We start from the raw sequence: 18499 nt of genomic DNA on the forward strand, positions 1-18499 counted from the left end.
TCTGTGGCAGCGGTAACCAGACCTGCTTTCACTCACCATTTCTGATAGGAAGCGCTGCACCTGCCTCAGTGTTAAAGTTAATGAGCTGGAGGGAAAATATCCACTCTGTATCAGATCAAGGATGCAGAGAGGATCATGGACACCCTTGTATCTGTTGGACCTGCAGCAACAGCCGCGGCAGAGCTGGACGTGCACAGGTGCCACCTCTACAGTGGCCGACAAGGGCAAATACACCGCATACGGCAAAACGCTGCAAACACAGGAATGATGCAAAACCAAAAACACACAAACACATAAAACAAATGCAACAGAAAAACGCAGCAAATACCTAAAACACACAAAAACCCAAAACAACTGCAAGAGAGAAATGCTGCAAATTCACTCCACAAAACGTAAGAGTGCCAAGCCACTAGGGGGACCCAACCTGAGGGATGGACCAGTCCTGTGGGACCAGACCCGAAAGACATGAAGAAGAAGAAGAAGAAAAAGAAGAAAGTTGGCAATATTATAGAAGCAACATAGCTAATGTTAGCGTGCTGGAAACTTTGATTTATAACAGCTTGTGTTTATGTAAGGGATAATGCCTAACTAATGTTAGACAATAGAGGAGGACGGCAGTGGAGAGAGGTTCAAATGAGACCACAACACAGAAAACACAAATCAAACACCTATATAATTTACTGAAAGTGTATTATTAAAAAAGGTCTTATTTAAATGTTCAGGAAAATGAAATATCCACTCTCTCTGACGTAATCTTGCCGATTTAATAATCTCCTCTTTCCCCTCACAGAGAGTAGAGTGAATTTGCAGCATTTCTCTATTGCAGTTGTTTTGGGGTTTTGTGTGTTTTTGGTTTTTGCAGCATTTTCTTTGACATTTGTTTTGTTGGTTTGTAAGTTTTTGCTTCTGCTTCGTTTCTGTGATTGCAGCATTTTTCTGTTGCTGCGTTTTTCTGTTGCTGCGTTTTTCTGTTGCATTTGTTTTATGTGTTTGTGTGTTCTTGGTTTTGCATCATTCCTGTGTTTGCAGCGTTTTGCCGTTTGCGGCGCGTTTGCCCTTGTCGGCCACCGTAAACCTCTCCATCTCTGCCCATTGATCTGTGGATCTAGCTAGGAGCAAGGCCAAAAGCACCTGTCAGCTACATGCAGTAGGTGTGTAATCCTAAAAAGTATAAAAGATAATTTTCCTGGTCCCCTCCACTCCAAGTTATGCAGTTGAACAGATTAGACTTCCTGAATGAACACCTGGTCACCTGCAGCCTGTGGAAGGTACCCAGAATTCACTGTTTAAGGATGGAAAAGCTACAGCATCGATTTGAGCAGTTAAACGCGGACAAACCTCATCCTACCCATAGAAGTGTTCTTCTTCACAGAATTAGGGCACCTCACCTCTCGTTATTGGCGTGCCCCATATTCTCACTAATAATTGCTGACCTCAATTGTGGGACATGTACCAAAGAAAACAAGTAAAACAGTCTCCTACCCTTGTGCTAAGGTCTTGGATATTAAAGCAAAAATCCCAAATATCATGAATGACCACTCCTCTGCACTGACAAAACTGAAAACCAAGGTTGACCGTGCGTTGTGAATGTGAATGTGTGATACCAAGAGAAATAAAATAAGAGTTGAAAAAGAGAAAAAAAAAATTAAATACTGCTCACCTGAAACAAAAAAGAATAAACTCCCAATCCATGCTACGTAGTTCATAAAAACCCCAGGTATTTTCAAAATGTATTCAAATAATAACCAAGACGGGCTTTAATTTTCTGATAAAAAATAAGAAATAAAGAAGATACACATTAGAATTATTCACATAATGTGCTTCATTGGTTACATTTGCTGAAACACTTGGTGATGTGCCACAGCATTTTACTTTTTTATAGGTACGTTTTATAGGTTATATTCACATAATTAAGTTTATACGTGTATTATGTCCTGCCCCGTAGCCTGTGCTCTGATGGGTGGTGTGAATGATTAAACAGTGACGGAAATCATGTAATGTGGATGACATAGCCCTGCATATAAAATTAAGCAATGTTGTTTGACGAACAGAAACGGTTGTGAAGGGAGGAGGGCAGCTATGGGAGCGTTTCTTGACACATATTTTCTCTTGTGTGTCTACCTTATCTTGTTTTTCTCTCCCTCTTTAAACTGTGTATCTTCTTCTTTTCCCTCATCTTGTAAATTACGGAGAAAGTTTCGTCTTAGTGAAATGCACAAGCCTGGCGATGTGGTTCTAGGTGGGTTGTTTGAGGTCCACTACACCTCTGTCTTCCCTGAGCAGACATTTACCTCAGAGCCACAACAGCCCATCTGCAAAGGGTAAGTTTGACACACATACTGTATAGCGGCCAGCATGGATCTGTGCAATTACTGTCATCTACTCAGAGTATTGATTGGTACGGAAGAAAATGTCACTGTATTTGATATTTAAAAACATTCAAATACATCTTTAAAAAGTATTGCAACAGAACCATATTACTTTTCAGTTGTTAATAATGATATAGTATTTTGTGTGTTAGCTTTGACATTTTAGGGTTCAGGCATGCCATGACCATGGTCTTTGCTATTGATGAGATCAACAAGAACTCCAATCTGCTACCTAATGTGACTCTGGGATACAGTCTTTATGATAACTGCGCTACACTTGTTATTGGATTCAGTGGTGCATTATCACTGGCAAGTGGTCGAGAGGAGCAGTTTCTGCTTCAGGAGAACTGCTCAGGGACACCTCCAGTCTTGGGGATTGTGGGTGATCCCCATTCTACATTTACTATTGCCACCTCCAATGTGCTAGGTTTATACAAAATGCCCCTTGTAAGTTTCCTGTCATCTATCTTTTGTATCTTTGGACCTCTTGAAGGCTATTTTTAAAGTGATACATTGTTGAAATATGAAAATATTTTGAATGGGTCTGACGCTCATGTTTCCTTATAGGTGAGTTATTTTGCCACATGCTCCTGCTTGAGTGATCGCAAACGATTTCCATCCTTCTTTAGAACAATCCCAAGTGATGCTTTCCAGGTAAATCACTATTACCAAGTTGAGAATTACAAACTATGTCTGTTTTTAGGCAGCACAGCAAGCTTGTAGAAATTGTTCCTGATTACACAAAACTTATCTTTTCTCTTCAGGGGATTAATTACCTGTGATTCTATTGTGAAACATATATAAATAATGTAATGTGTATAAGCTGCAATGATATAACATGTTTATATATGTCCCTGTAAAATAATACTATACTCATCTGTGCACTATTCTCTTCATACCAATATATTCACTTAGGTGCGTGCTATGATTCAGATTCTAAAACGCTTTGGCTGGACTTGGGCAGGCCTGTTGGTCACTGATGATGACTATGGACTTAATGTTGCCCGTTCCTTCCAATCTGACCTTACTCAGTCTGGTGGAGGTTGTCTGGCCTACTTACAGGTTTTGCCCTGGGACCATGACCCAAGTGAACTGAGGAGGATTGTGGATGCGATCAAAAAATCCACTGCTCGTGTGGTCATAGTTTTTGCACATGAGGCTCACATGATTAACCTCATGGAAGAGGTTGGGCTTCAACTTAATTATATCTTAATATAATTAAACTACTTAATGTTCTATTTGTTAAAATGAAAAAAAAGACAGTATACATAGCATAATGTTTAATGTGGTCAAAGCAGGAAAGTCAGTGAATCAGTCTGTATTGATCTATAAATGGATGATTCTTACAGTATCTGCTTTCAAGAGCTGCTTTTTTACTGTATAAAAAGCTTTTCCTTCAGTTCATGAAGTCCCTGCAGCATCTGAAGGGAGCAGGGCTTATACAGCCTCTGAGAAGTGCTTTGCCAGAGTACTGTTCCATTACGCACAGCTGTCCCACAAACTAAAGCAAATTGTAACCTTCAGTTATGCATTTTGAGAAAGCCCACCAATCATGCATGAAAAAACAGTTGTGCTTATTAACTTATTTAGGTCCATAATGACTGCTACTGTTTAACATAAATTGAAATATGCCCACCCAATTTTAAATTGGGCATCTTGCACTTAATAAGAGTTTTACACCTGTGGGTGTGACTTAAAAGCCAGGCAGAGGAATTGTTTTTGACAGATTTTCTACAAAGTAAAATGTATTTCGCTGTATTAAGGAGAAGTCTGAAATATTTGACATAATGCTACACAGGTGGTGAGGCAGAATGCTACAGGCCAGCAGTGGATAGCAAGTGAAGCTTGGACAGCAGCTACTGTGCTCCAGACACCCCGGCTCATGCCATACCTGGCTGGGACGTTGGGTATTGCCATCCGTCGAGGAGAAATACCAGGACTCAGGGAATTCCTCCTACAAATAAGTCCTTACCAAAATGACATTAACTATGAAAATAACATGGTAAGAATTTAATCTTACAGTTTTATATATCTATCTAATGCATCATTTTAATAGATATATTTTTATATTTTGTCATTTTTTTGTCAATATTGACTGTACAATACACTGTATTTCAGGTGAGGCAGTTTTGGGAATCCACATTTCAGTGTAGATTTGATCCAGCAGGTTGGGTGGAAACAGGGGGACAACTATGTACTGGACAGGAAGATATTGAAAATGTGGAAACTGAGTTTTGGGACCTTTCTAACCTCAGGCCTGAGTACAATGTTTACAAGGCTGTGTATGCTCTGGCATATGCGCTTGATAACATTTTGCAGTGCGAGCCAGGGAGAGGGCCTTTCAGTGGGCACAGCTGTGCCACTTTGGAAAGACTGGAGCCATGGCAGGTGTGATATCAGTTTACACTCCACCTGTTTGTGTGTTTAAAAGCTGCTATGCCTTGAGGTACTAATTGAATTTAGTTTTGTGAGTAATTCCTGTGTGAATTTTCTTTCAAAAGTAACAAGCAGGATAAAACACCTTGCCATTTTATTATGTGACAGTGATTACCGACTAATGACATTAAGCTAAATACAAAAATGACTCAATACTTGGATAAAACTTTTGAAAGATAAACTTTCATGATTGTGTTATAAATAAATAATCTTTCACACTCTTAATTTGTTTATTTGCATTTCTATCATCCATTTGTAGCTTGTACATTATTTGCAGAAGGTCAACTTTACCACACCATTTGGTGATGAAGTGTCATTTGATGAGAATGGTGATGCCATACCAATATATGATATCATGAACTGGCTATGGCTCCCTGATGGAAGAACTAAAGTCCATAACGTGGGTGAGGTTAAGAGGTCAGACTCCAAAGGTGAAGAACTCACAATTGATGAAAGCAACATTTTTTGGAACTTTGAACCGAACAAGGTTATTTTAGCTTTTTCAAATACTTGTCCTTTATGAAATCTTAGTATATAGTAGTATAATAGAATAATAAAATAACAGATTTAATTGTCTCCCTACAGCCACCCCGGTCAGTGTGCAGTGAGAACTGTCCTCCAGGTACACGCATGGCCAGAAAGAAAGGGGAACCTGTGTGTTGTTTTGACTGCATTCCTTGTTCTGAGGGAAAGATCAGCAATAAGACTGGTAAGTGTTTGTGGTCAATATTTAATTTTATTTTAAGGATATTAAAAGTATCTCACCATCTTCCCCCTTTTTCAGATTCCATGGAGTGCACCAGTTGTCCAGAGGACTTCTGGTCCAGTCCTCAGCGTGACCACTGTGTTCCTAAGAAAACAGAGTTTCTCTCCTACAATGAGCCTCTGGGTATCTGTTTGACGACCACCTCATTGCTGGGCACATTTATCTGTGCTGTTGTCCTGGGAATCTTCACCTATCATCGAAGCACACCCATGGTACGCGCCAATAATTCCGAACTGAGTTTCCTGCTCTTGGTGTCACTTAAACTGTGTTTCCTGTGTTCACTGCTGTTTATCGGCCGTCCCAGGCTATGGACATGTCAGCTGAGACATGCAGCATTTGGGATCAGCTTTGTGCTTGCTGTCTCATGTATTCTGGTGAAAACCATGGTGGTTCTGGCTGTGTTCAAGGCCTCCAAGCCAGGAGGTGGTACCAGTCTGAAGTGGTTTGGTGCTATGCAGCAGAGAGGGACAGTTCTGGTTCTTACTTCTATCCAGGCCGTAATTTGCACGGCTTGGCTTGTCTCTTCCTCACCAGCTCCTCATAAAAACACTCAATACTACAATGACAAGATAGTTTATGAGTGTGTAGTTGGGTCTACCATTGCTTTTGGAGTGTTACTGGGTTACATTGCCTTACTGGCTATCCTTAGCTTCCTGTTAGCATTTCTGGCAAGGAATCTTCCAGACAACTTCAATGAGGCCAAGTTTATCACTTTCAGCATGCTGATCTTTTGTGCTGTGTGGGTGGCCTTTGTCCCTGCTTATGTCAACTCCCCAGGCAAATATGCAGATGCAGTGGAGGTATTTGCCATCCTGGCCTCCAGTTTTGGCCTCTTGCTGGCACTGTTTGGACCCAAATGTTACATAATCCTGCTGAGACCAGAGAGAAACACAAAGAAAGCAATCATGGGTCGAGGCACCCCCAAGTCATAAAAGTAGGATTATCTGTAAAATTATTAGCTAGTCTGAATCAGTACTTATGTTGTATGTATTCATGACAGATCTGCTATTAAATGCAAATGTACAACACAAGTAACCAGCTCTTTAAATTAAAAAAATGTCTTTTTTGTAAATAATCCTTGTGAGACTTTGAAAGGCTTTGCTTTAGTTTCTACCTGACAACCTAAAAGATGAAATTAAACAACACGTACTAAAGAGAAACACAAAGAAAGCAATCATGGGTCGAGCACCCACCAACTCATAAATGTAACAGTTAGATTAAAATGATCAACTAGTCTGACCCAATGTATATTTTGCTTTCATTTAGCAGAGAACTGCCCTTGAAATGACCAATATAACAGATATCTGACCTGCTTTTTAACTTTGTTTATACTGTAAAGAATACATTTAGAAGAAACTGAAAGCAATAAAAAAATGTTTGTGTGAAAAATATGCTTTATCAGTGCCCATTTTCTGCTTGATCACATTCCCTTGGATTTTAGAGACTTTCTCAGGCTTTACCTCATTTCCCACCCAACTAAAACTAACTGAAACTAGATGAAATTAAACTACTTTTAATGTGGCCTTTGTTCAAACAGGTTCCCCAAAAAAGACTATTTCAATTTTGAGCAAGCTTCCCCAACTTACCCAAAGTAAGAGAAAAATCCATGGGAAGCATCAGAACTAGTTTGTTTTTTTAGTGTTCATATTTGCGGCAACTACTTTCCAACAGATTCTGTCTACTATCCTGAGAAAAAATCCAGGGGGGCATTGTTCTTTTCAGTGAAGGATCAACATGAACAAGATCAGTTCTATTGGAATGGAAGTGGGCCCAGTTTTGGGTCCTGATTGGTATGTTTCATTCACTTGAAACTTGTCTGACAGCTGTTGGTGTATGCATTGCCTTTTACAACACTGCAGGCTCTAGACAGGAGCCCTCGTGTAATCGTGCCGGTCTGTCTTCCACTGTCTCTCATCTGCTGTTAACTGGTGTTATTCACCTCCTGTACAATTCATACTGGCCATAGTTGTGTTTCTCTGTGGCACCAGTAACCAGACCTGCTTCCACTCACCATTTCTGACTGTGAGAGCTGCACTTCAGCCTTAAAGTTAAGGAGCTGGAGGGAAGAACATCCCCTCTATTAGATCAAGGACACAGAAAGACTCATGGACACCCTCGTACCTGTGTGGACCTGCAGCAACAGCTGCAGCAGAGCTGGACTCGATTATTTTGTGCACAGGTGACACCTCTCCATCTCTGCCCATTGATCTGTGGATCTAGCTTAGAGCAAGGCCAAAGTCAATTGTCAGCTCCATGCCGCATCTGCAGGAGCAGTGGACTAGAGCATGTAATCCCAAAAAAACGTAAGAGATCCTTTTCCCAGTCTCCTCAGCACCAAGATATCCAGCAGATTTGATATGATGAATGAACAACATTTTCCACTGCTGTCTGGTCACTTGAAGCATGTCACCATTTAAGGATGGAAAAGCTACAGTGCAAGTTCAAGCCAAGTTAAACAAAAGGTTCATCCTATCGATGGAACTGTCCTTCACAGAATTGGCGCACCTCAAGCACCCCGCTGCTTCCTCGGACTGAGCCCCCCATATTCTCACTAATTATTTGTGACTATTGACATCAAAGCAGTGATCCCAAATAATATGAATGACCACTCCTCTGTGGAATTAAATTTTATTTGTATTGTACCAATTCATAACAAAAGTTTTCACTGAGCAGGTTTTTCAAATAGACTTCTTAAGACTTAAAACCAAGGAGACTGTGCGTTTTCAGTCATGGCTCCACGGCTTTGCAACAGCCTTCCCTTCCCAAAAAAATATTAGTAGAACGCTTGTAGCCACCACTGTACACGCTAAGGAGCACAACTTTTCTGAGCGGACAGCACCAAGGTTCGGAGAGGAGAAAAGAGTGAAGAGGAAAGAAGAGGGCCTTGTCATGGTGACATGTCCAGGAAGTGACCAGAAATGTTATGGCGTTACGTTTCATAATAAAAGTTCATTTTAAATTCTACCAAATGATCAAATTAATCTGTGAAGTCCCAGTGGTCCCAACATATGTGAAACTTAACTTTGACCACCAGGTGAAGTCAGTTGTCAAAACGTGCGTTTGACTCAAAAAAAGGTATCTGCTGAACATTGGTAAACTGTCATCCATGCTTTCATTACATCCTGGTTAAAGGCTGTTTTCCTGTCTCACCAATACAATTCAAAACGCTGCAGCAAGACTACTTACAAAATCCAGTAGAAGAGCCCACATAATGCCTAGCATCTCTACATTGGTTTTATACACACATTAAAATTGATTAAAAAATTTGATTACTTTTAAAGCACACATGGGGTTGCCTCCTGATTATCACTGAAACCAAACCAAACCAAACCAAAATAATAATTCCTAGCTTAAGGCTAAAAACCATAGAAGAACAGGCCTTTGCAGTCTGGGCCCCACAACTCCGGAACAACCTGCCAGAGGAAATCAGCCTCTTTAGTGAATTAAGTAACTTTTTACCCTTTGTGACTGAAACTTTTAACTTTAAGTGAGCTCATTTTCCCTGTAGCCATGATAATACCATAGATGCAAGAATCCAATCAAGAAGAAGAAGGAGAAAGAAAAAATAATGCTCACCTGAGAAAAAAACAATAGAATCCCAATTAATGCTACGTAGTTCATTCCCCAGACATTTTAAAAATGCATTTAAATAATAAGCAAGATGGGCTTTAACTTACCGATAGAAAAACAAAAGAAGATGAATATAAAAATTATTTTCAAAATATGTAATATGGTTCATAATTGCCATAATATGGCATAGCATTTTATTTATTTATTTGTGTTTTATGTCCTGCCCACCTAGCCTGTGCCCTGATGGGTGGTGTGAATGATTAAACGATGATGGAAAGCATGGAATGTGGATGACATAGCCCTGTATATAAAATTAAGCAACGGTGGATGAGGAAGAGAAACAGTTGTGAGGGGAGGAGGGCAGCTATGGGAGCTTTTTTTGGAACATATTTCCTTTTGTGTGTCTGTCTTATCTGGCTATTTTTCTCTTCGTCCTCGTTATATATTGCATCCCCCTCTTCTTTATCATCGTCATCTTGTAAATTACGGAGAAAGTTTCAACTCAATGAAGCGCACAAGCCTGGTGATGTGGTTCTAGGTGGGCTGTTTGAGGTCCACTACACCTCTGTCTTCCCTGAGCAGACATTTACCTCAGAGCCACAACAACCCATCTGCAAAGGGTAAGTTTGACACACATACTGTATAGCGGCCAGCATGGATCTGTGCAAATACTGTCATATACTCAGAGTATTGATTGGTAAGAATGAAAATGGCACTGTGCACAAATTCTTATAAAACCTGAGTAATGTAGCTTTTCATGACCGTTTAGTTTAAGTTTGATAGTATGGTTTAAGTATTGCAATATATATAGATCCATATTACTCTTCAGTGGTTAATAATGATACAGTATTTTGTGTGTTAGCTTTGACACTCTAGGGTTCAGGCATGCCATGACCATGGCCTTTGCTATTGATGAAATCAACAAGAACTCCAATCTGCTACCTAATGTGACTCTGGGATACAGTCTTTATGATAACTGTGGTGCACTTGTCATTGGATTCAGTGGTGCATTATCATTGGCAAGTGGTCGAGAGGAGCAGTTTCTGCTTCAGCAGAACTGTTTAGGGACACCTCCAGTCTTGGGGATTGTGGGTGATTCCTACTCTACGTTTTCTATTGCCACCTCCAATGTGCTAGGTTTATACAAAATGCCCATTGTAAGTTTCCTGTCCTCTATATTTTGTATTGTAGTATTTTATAAACTGTATCTATCTTTTGTATCTTTGAAGGCCATTTTTAAAGTGATACATTGTTGCAAAATGAAAATATTTTGAATGGGTCTGACTCTCATGTTTCTTTATAGGTGAGTTATTTTGCCACATGCTCCTGCTTGAGTAATCGCAAACGATTTCCATCCTTCTTTAGAACGATCCCAAGTGATGCTTTCCAGGTGAATCACTATTACCAAGTTGAGAATTACAGTTTCAGGCAGCACAGCAAACTTTTCTCTTCGTGGGATTAATTAACTGTGATTCTATGGTGAAAAATGTGTAAATAATGTAATGTATATAAGCTGCAATGATTTAACATGCTTATATATGTCCCTTTAAAAGAATACTGTACTCATCTGTGCACTAATCTCTTCACACTAATATATTCACTTAGGTGCGTGCTATGATTCAGATTCTAAAACGTTTTGGTTGGACTTGGGTAGGCCTGTTGGTCACAGATGATGACTATGGACTCCATGTTGCCCGTTCCTTCCAATCTGACCTTGCTCAGTCTGGTGGAGGTTGTCTGGCCTACTTGGAGGTTTTGCCCTGGGACCATGACCCAAGTGAACTTAGGAGGATTGTGAATGTGATGAAGAAATCCACAGCTCGTGTGGTCATGGTGTTTGCACATGAGGGTCACATGATTAACCTCATGGAAGAGGTATGATTCAAACTTAATCATAACTTAATATAATGATCCAACTTAATGTTCCTATATCATATTTATCAAAATGAAAAAGTTACTGTAACAATGGTCCTGTGATGAGTAGATTAAATTGAATAATTCACACCTCTGTTAAAGGCACTGTTGCAGGGTTTTAAGGATTGTACATAAGAAATAGACATCTAGAGATCTATGCAGCATAAATTCACATAAAAAGATTGTATCTACATTGTAAATTAATTTAGAGAATATAGATAATAAAGCCACAGATGGAAAGCAGCCTGCTGATATGGTAATAACTGTATTTTCAAACACAATGTATCAGAAGAAGCATAACGTTTAATGTGGTTAAAGTAGGAATGTAAATCAGTCTGCATTGATCTATGAATGAATGATTCTTACAGTATCTGCTGTCAAAAGCTGCTTTATACTATATGAGAAGTTTTTCCAGAAAACAACACCAGGCTTCTATGGTATAACTATACTCACATCTTCACATATCAGACTGGTCGGTTATTTTTCTTAAGGAGACATCCAATGTCCAAGGCTCAGTAATTCATGTTACATAAGGTGATACACAGAATAGAATTATTGCACATGCCCCAATTGGAATGACACCACTGAAAATCAGCTCCATAAAACATGAAACAATGAATGAAACAAGGCTAGACTTAAAATGTAATAAAATTAATAAATCCATGAGTTCACACTGGAAAAAAAGGACCTGTATCCGGAAAGATCCAATGGTATAAGTTTATAGATCTGTATTCATGCCATGGACATACCAGATCATATCATATTATATAAAAACATAACAGCTATCAATAATCCAATCTGTAATTTTCTGCACAGTGTCCATGCCTTTCACAAATCAAAACATTCCAGTGTCAAGAAACTTTTATAAACATTTTATTTTAATATTTCAATGACAGTTTCAATCAAGTTTCAATAAATAAATAAAAACCTACAGCACCAAACCACCCATTATGCATGAAAAAACAGCTGTTAAACAAACAAGTGTTTATTTACCTATTTAGATCCATTGTGACATTTTTTTAACATTAATTGAAATATGCCCACACTATTTAAATCTGTGCGTCTGTGCATGTGTCTTAAAATAAGACAGGCAGAGGAATTCCTTTCGACAGATTTGCGGCAAATAAAAATAGATTTTTACACGAGAAGTCTAAAAGATATATTTTATATAATGCTACACAGGTGGTGAGGCAGAATGCAACAGGCCAGCAGTGGATAGCAAGTGAAGCTTGGACAGCAGCTGCTGTGCTCCAGACACCTCGCCTCATGCCGTACCTGGCTGGCACACTGGGCATCGCCATCCGCCGAGGAGAAATACCAGGGCTCAGGGAATTTCTTTTACAAATACGTCTTGATCAAAATAACAGCGTCAACAATGAAAATAACATGGTGAGAACTGAATCCTACAATTTTAGCTATGTAATAAATTATTTTAATAGATAACAAATAATATTTTGTCATTTCTGTCAACATTGACTTTACAATACATTGTATTTCAGGTGAGGCAGTTTTGGGAATCCACATTTCAGTGTAGATTTGATCCAGCAGGTTGGGTGGAAGCAGAGGGACCACTATGTACTGGACTGGAAAATATTGAAAATGTGGAAACTGAGTTTTTGGATCTTTCTAACCTCAGGCCTGAGTACAATGTTTACAAGGCTGTGTATGCTCTGGCATATGCGCTTGATAACATGCTGCAGTGCGAGCCAGGGAGAGGGCCTTTCAGTGGGCACAGCTGTGCCACTTTGGAAAGACTGGAGCCATGGCAGGTGTGATATCAGTTTACACTCCACCTGTTTATGTTTTAAAAACAGCTGCTACGCATTGAGGTACTTTTTGAATTTAGTTTTGTGAGTACTTTTAAGTGAATTTTCTTTCAAGAGTAAAATATTTTACACCAGAAATAGCAGGATAACACACATTGCCATTTTATTATGTGACAGTGATGACTGACTAACGACAAAATGCTAAATAGACAAATGACAGTCTGAATTTCAGGGTGTCTCAATACTTGGATAAAACTTTTGGAAGATAAACTTTCATGATTGTGTTATACATAAATAATCTTTTACCCTCTTAATTTGTTCATTTATATTTCTATCATCCATTTGTAGCTTGTACATTATTTGCAGAAGGTCAACTTCACAACATCATTTGGTGATGAAGTATCATTTGATGAGAACGGTGATGCCCTACCAATATATGATATCATGACCTGGCTACGGCTCCCTAATGGAGGATGTAAAGTTCAGAATGTGGGTGAGGTTAAGAGGTCAGACTCCAAAGGTGAAGAACTCACAATTGATGAAAGCAACATTTTTTGGAACTTTGAATCGAACAAGGTTATTTTAGCTTCTTCAAATAACTCTCCTCTATGAAATTTAAAACTTAGTATATAGTAGTATAATAGAATAATAGAATAACAGAATAACAGATTCAATTATCTCCCTACAGCCACCCCGGTCAGTGTGCAGTGAGAACTGTCCTCCAGGAACCCGCATTGCCAGAAAGAAAGGGGAACCTGTGTGTTGTTTTGACTGCATTCCTTGTTCTGAGGGAAAGATCAGCAATAAGACTGGTAAGTGTTTGTGGTCAGTATTTAATTTTATTTTAAGGATATAATATATACGGGTTATCAAGAATGTATCTCACCATCTCCCTTTTTCAGACTCCATGGAGTGCACCAGTTGTCCAGAGGACTTCTGGTCCAGTCCTCAGCGTGACCACTGTGTTCCTAAGAAAACAGAGTTTCTCTCCTACAGTGAGCCTCTGGGTATCTGTTTGACGACCACCTCATTGCTGGGCACATTTATCTGTGCTGTTGTCCTGGGAATCTTCACCTATCATCGAAGCACACCCATGGTACGCGCCAATAATTCCGAACTGAGTTTTCTGCTCTTGGTGTCACTTAAACTGTGTTTCCTGTGTTCACTGCTGTTTATTGGCCGTCCCAGGCTATGGACATGCCAGCTGAGACATGCAGCATTTGGGATCAGCTTTGTGCTTGCTGTCTCATGTATTCTGGTGAAAACCATGGTGGTTCTGGCTGTGTTCAAGGCTTCCAAGCCAGGAGGTGGAACCAGTCTGAAATGGTTTGGTGCTATGCAGCAGAGAGGGACAGTTCTGGTTCTTACTTCTATCCAGGCAGCAATCTGCACAGCTTGGCTTGTCTCTTCCTCGCCAGCTCCTCATAAAAATACAGAATACCATAATGACAAGATCGTTTATGAGTGTGTTGTAGGGTCCACAGTTGGTTTTGCAGTGTTACTGGGTTACATTGGCTTACTGGCAATCCTTAGCTTCCTGTTAGCCTTCCTGGCAAGGAATCTTCCAGACAACTTCAATGAGGCCAAGTTTATCACTTTCAGCATGCTTATTTTCTGTGCTGTATGGGTGGCCTTTGTCCCTGCTTACGTCAACTCACCAGGCAAATATGCCGATGCTGTGGAGGTATTTGCCATTCTGGCCTCCAGTTTTGGCCTCTTGCTGGCACTGTTTGGACCCAAATGTTTCATAATCCTGCTGAGACCAGAGAGGAACACAAAGAAAGCGATCATGGGTCGAGGAACCATTAAGTCATGAAAGCAGCATTTACAGGAAAATTATCAGTCATAACCATTAGTATGTATTTTGCATTCATTCATTAGTGATCTTCCCCTTAAATTGCCAGCAGAAGTAACCTGCTTAATAACTTCAGAAATGTTTTTACTGTATAACAGAAATTTGGAAGAAACCAGAAGAGTTAAATGTTTGTGTGAAACAGAATCTTACTTTATTGTTTCTGCCTAGATTATGAGATAATCTGAAAGGCTTCAGTTTCTACCTGACTAAAACTCAAAGATTAAATTAAACTACTTTTCCTGTGACTGTTGATTATGAAGAAGCTGTCTCCAAACAAGAGAAAAAAACAACAGGAATCACATCATCATCATTACATCATGGTCATAATAATTTACACAAGTCTGATTAATGGAAACATTCATAATGTGGAATTAAGATAAAGGCCAAATCTGAAATGTTGTCATTGTATGTGAATATGAGCCAAGAAGCATGACTTATCCAGGTTGCGCTTACATTACTACCTGAAGAGCAGCTAAAACACAATACACAATATTCACTACATCATGTATAGAGGTTTTCGCTTTGAGACAAACAGCAAAACATCATCTGCATAGATTGTGATTCTGTTACTTTTTGTACCCGAATTGACACCCTTAAGGTCATTGTGAATTAAAATGTTTGTAAATGGCTCATTTGCATGTTCCTTTTTAAAGTTTTTAAGGTTCCCATTTACAATAACCCTCACAGAATACACAAGTACAAAGAGTATAACAATTTCTCTAAAACCTAACCTTGTGTATTCACATGATGCTACCCATTTTTGTTCCAAATTTCAAGATTTCTGATGGAGCAGGTCATGGTTGGTTTAATATAAATCAAGTGTCTAATTAGCAGACAACCTATGCTTAATAAAACCAATTTGGTCTGACTTGACAAATTGAGGTAAAAATATTACATAAAGAGTTAAGTGAACATTTTACGCTCAATACAATCTTTTCAATCATAAGAGGCAATCCTCTGGACACTAAATATGCATCCCCTTTTATCTTTTAAGAAAAAGATGAATAAGCTATGCTTTTATTACAAGTGTTTTACATCATTTAAGTCTGTCTTTTAGAGGAAGGCAATTTGGCTATACTGCCTTTTCAGTCAAGTCAGTAAATTTTATACTTTTTGGAATTAGTGCCATTTAGCAGTGAGGTTGCAGACTACAACCAACTAAATACCCCCACCTCACCGTAGCCATCCAAGGGTGCAGAATTTATGATTGCAGCGGAATTAATTTAGCTTGAGCTCATGACAACACCATAGCTACACCATATCATACTATTACAGAACAGAATAAAACCACTCCTCTCTAAAAAATGGTTAATTACAGCATGACCCACACCTTTAAGCATTACAAGGCAATGTCAAACTACCCCACAAACATATGGTACATATATTACATTTTATTGATGAAATGGCATGTGTAATACCAAGATAATAACAATATATAATATAAAAAGAAAGAAATCTAAAATATTAAAGAGGTAAGTAAAGAGGACTAAAACAATAGGCTCCTCAGTAAATGTCATGTGGTGGATTATAGTTCCCAGACATTTATAAAATGTTTTTAAATAATAAACTGTATGGGTTGTGATTTTCCAATAGAAAAACAAAAGAAGATAAACATTAACCCTCATCCTACTCACTGGGGTACCTGTAGAATATAGAGATATACTTTTTATCATGTCTCAGAAGTGCTTTCTATCATTCCAGTTTTTCATGACTTTGACAATCAGTGTGTTCATAATGAATGTAGGACCCCAATGTATTGGGGTCCTGGGGAGCCCAGTCAAAAGCACCCAAAGTATCACACACTATCAGGTGTTGTGACAATGTGTGATGGTGTGCTATTAAAACACCTGATATCATGTGCTATTTCAGTTTTACACAATTTGCAAATCAACATTATTACATAAGTAATAATGCTTTGGGAAAATATAAATTAACATTTTGCTATGATAATTGTTTGTTACAGTAGTTTATACTACTACAGCAACAAGTTGTCATCCAAGTTGTATGTTGAACATGCTGGTAGGAGGAGGGTAAAAATCATTTATAAAATGTGGTTAATGGATTATATTATGATTATATTTGCTGAAAAAAACATAATGATATAGAATACAATTTCACATCAAGTTTTGGTAACACTTTATAATGAGTACACACTATTAGGCATTAGTTAAGCATGAATAAATACTGAATTCATCATTTATAACGCATGAATACACATTAGTATGTAGTTTATAAACACAGTTAAAAATGTTTTATTCATCATTGATAAGCACATTAGTTATGGATTAGTAAATACTGAATTCATCATTTATAAAGTATGATTCTCCTGTAAATAGTCATTACTATGTGGTTTATAATCACAGTTATAAATGTTTTACTCTTCATTGTACTGTACATTTCTGCATGCACTTGCACATCCACTATTCAGACATGTATTAATGATTAGTGACTGTGTTAGCAGATGTTTTATAAAAACTCACAACAAATTCATTTTCTAATGATGGCCTATAAACAGTGATTAATGCAGGAATTCACAGTTACAAAGCACTTACTACTCGTTAATTAAGTATTTTGCGCGAGCTTATCTAAAGTGAGCACTATCTATGGCTTATTAAGCATTTACAAATGAGATATAAAGGCTGGCAATGCCTCAAGACTCACAAAATGTTCAGTTATCTTAACAGACGAAGGAGAGACACAACACAAAGGGATATAGAACATATTGTATTGATATTTACTGCAACTTCCTAACATATTGCATGAAGACGAACAAGGGTGGTTTATGAAGACATGCTATTGTTGTGATCTTATCTGTTTGGGACGTGTACGTAAATATGACGTAACATCCCGCCTCCCGCTCTCATCACGTTGATGACGTGCTGATGTTACGTCCTATTTACATTAACTCTCAGAAGTTTCCGACCTGCCGCTGCTAGGTACTCACCTCGCCCGGCTAGACTAGACTAGGTCGGCTTAGCCACCGCGGGCGGGTCGGTAACGTTAGTAACGTTACTAACGTTAGTCGGGGAGCGAGGGCAAACACCTGCAGCTGTTGACAAGCTAACGTTAGCTTTCACCATAATGTGTGCTACCAAACAAAGACATACTAACCACTAGTGCCGCTGACGGCCGCCGACTCCAATGTGCTTCTCCATGCTCCCCTTGGCTGCACTGTCAGAAACTTCTGAGAGTTAACGTAAATATGACGTAACATCCCGCCTCCCGCTCTCATCACGTTGGATGTTACGTCATATTTACGTACACGTCCCAAACAGATAAGATCACAACAATAGCATGTCTTCATAAACCACCCTTGTTCGTCTTCATACAATATCTTGGGAAGTTTCAGTAAATATCAATACAATATGTTCTATATCCCTTTGTGTTGTGTCTCTCCTTCGTCTGTTAAGATAACTGAACATTTTGTGAGTCTTGAGGCATTGTCAGCCTTTATATCTCATTTGTAAATGCTTAATAAGCCATAGATAGTGCTCACTTTAGATAAGCTCGCGCAAAATACTTAATTAACGAGTAGTAAGTGCTTTATAACTGTGAATTCCTGCATTAATCACTGTTTATAGGCCATCATTAGAAAATTAATTTGTTGTGAGTTTTTATAAAACATCTGCTAACACAGTCACTAATCATTAATACATGTCTGAATAGTGGATGTGCAAGTGCATGCAGAAATGTACAGTACAATGAAGAGTAAAACATTTATAACTGTGATTATAAACCACATAGTAATGACTATTTACAGCAGAATCATGCTTTATAAATGATGAATTCAGTATTTACTAATCCATAATTAATGTGCTTATCA

General features: G+C 38.6%; 2 protein-coding genes across 3 annotated transcripts; both read left to right on the forward strand.

The window, feature by feature from the left end:
• The first annotated feature begins 302 nt into the window (after window positions 1-302).
• LOC127361696 (extracellular calcium-sensing receptor-like) lies at window positions 303-6960 on the forward strand. Its single transcript, XM_051396512.1, has 9 exons — window positions 303-2321; window positions 2522-2816; window positions 2937-3023; window positions 3285-3554; window positions 4168-4371; window positions 4488-4757; window positions 5065-5292; window positions 5391-5514; window positions 5590-6960. The coding sequence occupies exons 1-9, from the start codon at window positions 2080-2082 to the stop codon at window positions 6501-6503; spliced, it is 2634 nt and encodes an 877-aa protein (XP_051252472.1). The 5' UTR covers window positions 303-2079; the 3' UTR covers window positions 6504-6960.
• Window positions 6961-9439: 2479 nt separating this feature from the next.
• Window positions 9440-15304, forward strand: LOC127361691 (extracellular calcium-sensing receptor-like). 2 transcript variants are annotated; one of them, XM_051396504.1, is made up of 9 exons: window positions 9440-9761; window positions 9989-10298; window positions 10445-10531; window positions 10747-11016; window positions 12238-12444; window positions 12555-12824; window positions 13170-13397; window positions 13510-13633; window positions 13724-15304. In XM_051396504.1, the coding sequence occupies exons 1-9, from the start codon at window positions 9469-9471 to the stop codon at window positions 14635-14637; spliced, it is 2703 nt and encodes a 900-aa protein (XP_051252464.1). In that variant the 5' UTR covers window positions 9440-9468; the 3' UTR covers window positions 14638-15304. The 2 variants fall into 2 exon arrangements, with proteins under 2 accessions (XP_051252464.1, XP_051252465.1); XM_051396505.1 differs by having other exon boundaries at window positions 9441-9761; window positions 10004-10298.
• Window positions 15305-18499: the final 3195 nt, after the last annotated feature.

This window comes from Dicentrarchus labrax, unplaced genomic scaffold (genome assembly GCF_905237075.1).
Source record: "Dicentrarchus labrax unplaced genomic scaffold, dlabrax2021, whole genome shotgun sequence".
NCBI lineage: Eukaryota > Metazoa > Chordata > Actinopteri > Moronidae > Dicentrarchus > Dicentrarchus labrax.

Coding starts and splice junctions, on each gene's coding strand:
- LOC127361696 (XM_051396512.1), top strand. CDS start 2,080: ATGGGAGCGTTTCTTGACACATATTTTCTCTTGTGTGTCTACCTTATC. Junction 3,024..3,284: donor TCCCAAGTGATGCTTTCCAG/GTAAATCACTAT, acceptor ATATTCACTTAG/GTGCGTGCTATGATTCAGAT. Junction 4,758..5,064: donor AAAGACTGGAGCCATGGCAG/GTGTGATATCAG, acceptor ATCCATTTGTAG/CTTGTACATTATTTGCAGAA.
- LOC127361691 (XM_051396504.1), top strand. CDS start 9,469: ATGAGGAAGAGAAACAGTTGTGAGGGGAGGAGGGCAGCTATGGGAGCT. Junction 11,017..12,237: donor TGATTAACCTCATGGAAGAG/GTATGATTCAAA, acceptor AATGCTACACAG/GTGGTGAGGCAGAATGCAAC. Junction 13,398..13,509: donor GGAACTTTGAATCGAACAAG/GTTATTTTAGCT, acceptor ATCTCCCTACAG/CCACCCCGGTCAGTGTGCAG.